General features: G+C 27.9%; 2 protein-coding genes across 5 annotated transcripts in view; one reads left to right on the top strand and one right to left on the bottom strand.

The window, feature by feature from the left end:
* The window catches only part of LOC118449088 (protein GPR107), a 7,583-nt gene extending 4,036 nt beyond the window's left edge, over nucleotides 1-3,547 (bottom strand). Inside the window, exons 1-7 of one of the 3 annotated variants that reach the window (XM_035883281.2) lie at nucleotides 3,339-3,547; nucleotides 2,717-2,827; nucleotides 2,170-2,333; nucleotides 1,934-2,088; nucleotides 423-658; nucleotides 188-321; nucleotides 1-110 (exon numbers count right to left, since the gene is read on the bottom strand). The exon at nucleotides 1-110 is cut by the window's left edge and continues 158 nt beyond it. In XM_035883281.2, coding sequence (XP_035739174.1) covers nucleotides 1-110; nucleotides 188-321; nucleotides 423-658; nucleotides 1,934-2,088; nucleotides 2,170-2,333; nucleotides 2,717-2,827; nucleotides 3,339-3,449 — 1,021 coding nt within the window. In that variant the 5' untranslated portion in view covers nucleotides 3,450-3,547. Of the gene's footprint in view, nucleotides 111-187; nucleotides 322-422; nucleotides 659-1,933; nucleotides 2,089-2,169; nucleotides 2,334-2,716; nucleotides 2,828-3,054; nucleotides 3,265-3,338 lie in introns of those variants that run through there. The other 2 variants (XM_035883280.2, XM_035883279.2) reach the window with 2 other exon arrangements.
* Nucleotides 3,548-3,614: 67 nt separating this feature from the next.
* Nucleotides 3,615-5,589, top strand: LOC118449089 (uncharacterized). Of its 2 annotated transcripts, none has more exons than XM_035883285.2 (3): nucleotides 3,615-3,760; nucleotides 3,893-4,116; nucleotides 4,191-5,589. In XM_035883285.2, exons 2-3 carry the CDS (start codon nucleotides 3,920-3,922, stop codon nucleotides 5,326-5,328), a joined length of 1,335 nt encoding a protein of 444 aa, XP_035739178.1. In that variant the 5' UTR covers nucleotides 3,615-3,760; nucleotides 3,893-3,919; the 3' UTR covers nucleotides 5,329-5,589. The 2 variants fall into 2 exon arrangements, with proteins under 2 accessions (XP_035739178.1, XP_035739177.1); XM_035883284.2 differs by having other exon boundaries at nucleotides 3,673-3,829.
* The last annotated feature ends 411 nt before the right edge of the window (nucleotides 5,590-6,000 follow it).

The raw sequence follows: 6,000 nt of genomic DNA, 5'->3' as shown, positions 1-6,000 counted from the left end.
GTTCACCCTTTGTTTGAATAAAATGATAATTGACGCCATGGAATAGTAAAGATAAAGACTTCAGAAATACCAATACTGCCATTAAATAATGAATTTTAAAAACAGGATGCCTGTATAAAAAAAAAATTAAAATAAAAATTAATCATAAATTTCAATAAGTTTTATAATTCATAAATGGAAACCTTACTTGCTCTTCTTAAGTATGAAGACCCAGAAACTGCCAGAAAAGAGAAACAAAAAAGCCATCATAAAATATAAAGCTGGTAAAGGCATTTCTCCAGCACTAAGAAAATTTCCATGATTGATTTCAGCTATTTGTATCTGTGAACAAAACAAATATATATATATATATGTGTGTGTGTGTGTTTGTGTGTGTGTGTGTATTACTTAGAGAAAATCTGTAATTTTACATGATGTCTCACCGTAAAATCTACAGCAACTTGAGTATCACCCTTATAATTAGGACAATTATGAAAATAAAGATTGTAAAGACCTTCCTCTTCTTTATTGGCTACGTACATGGCAAAGCTTGTGTTATAATACATTTTGCCCTTTATAGTTTCCACGGTCATCGGTAGTGGTGCCTGTGCTAAATAAGCACAACTATTCGATTCTAATTTGAAATCAGTCTCGTCTTTTTTGATGGATTTTTCATTTTCTGCAATAAAATTTTCGTATAAAATTGTTTCTTAAGTATTATATGATAACGAAAATTGAACTGAAAATAAAGACGTGTTCATTATTCATTATTTCATTATTTTCATTATTTTCATCATATATCATATTTCATTAATTCATTATTTTATGTAGAAATATATATTTTCACGTTAAAAACCGATTTAAATGATCACGTAAATTTCATTTCTGATGGACATAAGAGAAAAATCTATAATATGAATCAAAGAAAATAGTTACCTAATCAAACTCTCAAAAATATCTAACTTTCGTGTTATTTATAAGATTGAGGACAAGATGTAATTATAGCAACTGCCATCACAGAAATGTTCAATCACTGACGTTACTTTGAGCCCACGTATTCATCAATCATCTTAGTTCAAAAATTCTTACATATAAGATGTATGTTAATATAATAATAAACTCAAAAAGAAAATATTCTGATTGGGAATATAAAATATGCGAGAGAGAGGGAGGAAGGGAGAGAAGGAGAGGGAGAGAAGGAGAGGGAGAGAGAGAGAGAGAGAAGAGAGAAGAGAGAGAGGAGAGAAGAGAGAGAGAAATTCTAATACATTCGTAAGATATTTTATAATAGGCTAATTCACTTATGTTTCGAGATAAAAATATTCTTTTCAAATTTGGTTAGCTGCCCAAAGAAACAAGTTAATTCAACATATTATCAATTATTGCTAATGGAAAAAAGACAAACAATTTAAGTCGTATAATATTAAAAACAATTTAGAAAACTTTAATATTTCATTGTGTGTATGTGAATGTCTATTGCAATTTTAATTATAATAAAAATTCTGTATGAAAGTATTTAAGTATGATCCCAATAATACCATCTTCATATATTGTCTATAGTAAAAATGTTTTAAACCGTGAATATATAATTTAATTTTTCTAACATTATTTGGAATATTCAAAATAATGCGTTTCCTTGAAAGTTGGCACGATTGAATATCCTATACGTAATTTATAGAATATTAATAATCAATGTCTGAAACAAGATGAACTCACGGTTATAAAGAGCGAGCCAAATTACCACTTTCCACCTGTTGGTAACAGATGTATTTAAATTGTAATTCTAAGATTAGCAATTCAACTTAACAGAAATAAATCGTGTATTTAAAGAGATCTATTTTTATCATGATTTTGAGACAAGTATAGGTATTAATCTCTGCATGTATCCATCATATAATAGAAAAATTCAAAACTTAACATTTGACTAAAAATTTCAACAAAATTAATTACTTACCGTGTATAGATATGTTACGTTTCCTTCTTGGAAAAAGCGCTGTATCGCTAAATTTTGTTGGCAGTGAATTTCTTTTCATCCTAAAATCTGGTATCAAACTAGAATCTTTATATATATGAACTGTATGTATATTGTGACTGCAATTTATCTTCAATCTGAAAAATAAAAAAATATACTCATCAATAAAGTTCTTATGTTTTTAATATAAATATAATTTAGATAAAATCTTTACTTACGATAAATTTTTAAAGTCCATTGTAAAGTATATGACAGTACTATCATTCTTCTTCTTTAGTTCTGTTTTAGGATTGGATATATTTTGAAGCACACATCTTTCTTGATGACTATCTAAATAAGGATTTACTGCGTCGCTAAGTGTCCGGTCCAGACTGAATCCAAACTGAAGTCCGAATAAAGAAAGTTTCGCTTAAACATTAATACATAGATATATCACAGAATATATATACCGACTATGCTCGAGAGATTTCAAGGCAAATTTGATAAACCAAATATGAAAAGAGAATATAATGTTTAATCTTATATATAAATATAAATATATATATATATATACACATATGATGTATGTTATACTTTTTATTTAATTTTCTAAATCTTGAATGATATTTAGTTATTCATTCTATATTATGTATCAAAGCTACACGGTGTAATTGAGAAAATGTAAATTTACATTTCTGCCAATAATTTGTTTACAAATTAAGTTCAAAGGACAAAACAAACAGGTGGCTGTGTCTCTACAAAATTATGGTACTGTGTATAACTTACTACTGCATTTTTGTCTAAAGGATCAGCTCTGAAATTCGTAAGACTGACATTAAGTATACCATCCTTGTAAAAACCAAATGTACTGAGTGAAATATATTTCCTTGTGTCTTTCTGCAAAAAGAAAAGAAACAAAACATGTGATATTGATGATCACCGAACTAATGATAGTTCCACATAACCTATTACAGACAGTACACACACATAGACACTTCATAGATATTAAACTTTATATAATTTATATAGGAATCGATTTATTTCATTCAAAATATTCTTTACATATATCTCATAAAAAATTTTCCCGATTGTTGATTGCATAATTGAATTCATAATGTACGTACATACGCATATATATGACACGCTAGTATACACCACGTATTACACAGATCGAATATAAGATATATGTTCACATATATATAAAAGAAAGATATCGATGTAACACGCCTATCCATCCGTGATATTGCACGATCATTACAGTACTGCATCGTAATCGAAACAAAATTATATGTAAATCGAAAGAAGAAAGAATAAAAGAAAAAGAAAAAGAAACACAGAATCATTGAAAAAGAGAGAAAGAAGGAAAAAAGAGCCATTAAACATGAGATATCCTTTGCGCGATACTAACCCGTATTTCAAGTTTATGGATTCTAGCTGTAACTACTGTGATTATTAATAAAGTCCAAAAGTACGAAGCGAAAAAACTTTTCGGATACATTTTGGAATTGTTTGTGATCATAGAAATGTCACATCACGTAGGATCCGTTACCTAACACTGAACAATCTTATACACGCGCTCAGCACTACGCGAGCAAAGACTGATCTAACTCATGGACATAGGAAATAATCGGAATCGGACAATCAGAATGCGCGGAACGAACGAACAAAATTGCGCATGCGTGATTTTTAAATTCTCGTCGCTATCTTTTTTTAATTAATGTTCAACGTCCGTTGATATTATTTCTTTCTGTCTGTTTTACGTGTCGTAAATTTTCTATTCTTTCTTTTTTTTATAAATGCGCCATAGTCGCAAAAAAAAAAAAGAAAAAGGTAAAAGAACGTTGTTAAATATCCTTCGAATGTAAATATGTCATATTTTTGAAGATGCAAATGAGTGAAGTAAGAATTAAATCAAATACCAGTAAACGATTTGAAGGTTAAGATATATGATTTGTTTTTTAGGAAACTTTCGAAATTTTACTTGATGTAATGGAAAAACACTTTGCAGCTTTAAAACTTTTAGACGACGAACCTGAACATAAATTGACCAGAACAGTCAGTTTTTCAGATCTACCATCTAGAACTAGTAGAATACTTATTGAACAATGCTTCCAAACTCCAGAGTCTCCTAGTTTAATGAGGCAATATAGTTGTGAACAAATAGTTAATAAAGCAAATAATATCAGGTAAAGGATCAAATTTTGTTTGTTAAAGATTGTTGTTTAAATGGTGTTCATATGCACATATGTTTTATTTATAGACAACTAAAAATATCAGAAAGTTTATATACAGATAATACTGAACATAGAAGAACTTGGGAAACTACTATTCCTCATATAAATAATTCGGAAGGTATTGATTGGAATTTATACAAACCTGTTAATGATTTAGCTAATACGAACAAACCTCAATGGGATGAAATAGAGTACATGGAAGTAGACAAAATTGATTTATCAGATCATAATAATAAAGAAATTGATACTGTTAATTTGATTAGTCCTATAGAAGTAAAATCACCAGAAGATAAAACTGAACAAATAAAAGAATCAAACACTATCTCTGAGAAAGAATCATATGAAGAAATAAAGAAGAAATGCCGTTCTCTTGTATCATCAATCATGACAAAAAATAAGGATTCTGTGCACTATTGCTACAAAATTGCATTTTTTATATTAATACCAATATTTGTATTTTTGATAGCTGCTTTCTTAAATCAAGAGGAAGATGTAAAATATACTTGCAATCATAAGCTACATTTCTCCAATGCCAGTATTGAGTTACAACAAAAAATTTATGGTCAAAATAAACTTATACCATCTTTAATTGAATTTCTTGAAACACATAAGGCCTGTACAAGGCTCGCGATACTTGTAGGAAGTACTGGAGTTGGAAAATCTTATACTATCGACATTATAAGAAGAAATTTTCCAAGTCAAAATAAAATTTTACAATATAATTCGCCTTTAAATAAGGCTAACATAAATGGGATTTCATCATATCGTTGTAATTTAATTATTTTCGAAAACTTAAGAGAGAATGATATTTTAGACGTAGTGAACCTTTCAACTAACATATTTAAACTAAAAAAGACTTGTATCACTATGTTAGCAGTAGTTAACGTAGAGAAAGTAAGTCATAATTTAGATCGTACGATTGAATTGGATGCAAAAATTGAAGAGATTACAGCTGTGTTTTCTAAAGCAAACAACGATGCATACATATTTGGATATAAGCCTTTAAGTGAAGAATCCTTGGAGAAATGCATAATGCAAGCAATGAAAGATAGTCGTCTAAAACTTAGTAAAGATAAAATACTGCAAGTGAAACAAAGTCTGTTGGTATCTAATAGCGGTTGTAAAGGTGCTTATGCAAAGGTGCAGATCATTGGTCGAGAATAATATTTGAGAATATATCAACTTATAACATATTATCTTTGAAATAACTAAATAAGAAGATTGATTAAAAAATACAATATGATATAATATTTTCTTATGATCCAATACTAAATTGTTATTTTATTATATATATTTAGAAATTATCAAACTTGACCAATTATTATGAACTGTAATTCATAATAAAAGATAAACATAATAGCAAATATTCTGTCATAAATACGATTATTTTCATATAGTGAAAGCACGTTTTACAAACTATCATATAAATGTGTATTCAAATTTTATGTTATACTTTGTGATTGTAATAGAAGATAAAATGTTCCTAATTAAAAATAAAAGAAGTCTTAGTATATATTTTTAAAGAAATATATATATATATATATATATATATATATATATATATATATATATATATATATATATATATGCGTCGAATTCAACATTGACTAAAGCCCTATCGCGTACGTAATACATCTTTTCCTTCTCTTCCTTCTTATAAAACTTTCTTATAGTCGTTACTTGCATTTCACTAAAACTGTGTATCTCTCTATGATATTACGTATTACAATTGGAGAAAAAATAATATAATGTTGTATATGTACAATTACTCTAAATTTTTATCATGCGATCAAAAAATCTATGAAATTATCATTTTAATATTATTCACACAAAATG

The sequence above is a fragment of the Vespa mandarinia genome, chromosome 11 (assembly GCF_050613455.1).
Source record: "Vespa mandarinia isolate Hongniang chromosome 11, ASM5061345v1, whole genome shotgun sequence".
In the NCBI taxonomy this organism is placed as follows: Eukaryota; Metazoa; Arthropoda; class Insecta; order Hymenoptera; family Vespidae; genus Vespa; species Vespa mandarinia.
Note: the sequence above shows the minus strand (reverse complement) of the source record. Positions and strands in the feature narration are given on the sequence as shown.

What these genes read in the sequence shown, in the direction of transcription:
- LOC118449089 (XM_035883284.2), top strand. An exon ending in AATAAAGCAAATAATATCAG is followed by an intron (nt 4,117 to 4,190) that starts GTAAAGGATCAA and finishes TTTTATTTATAG; the next exon opens with ACAACTAAAAATATCAGAAA.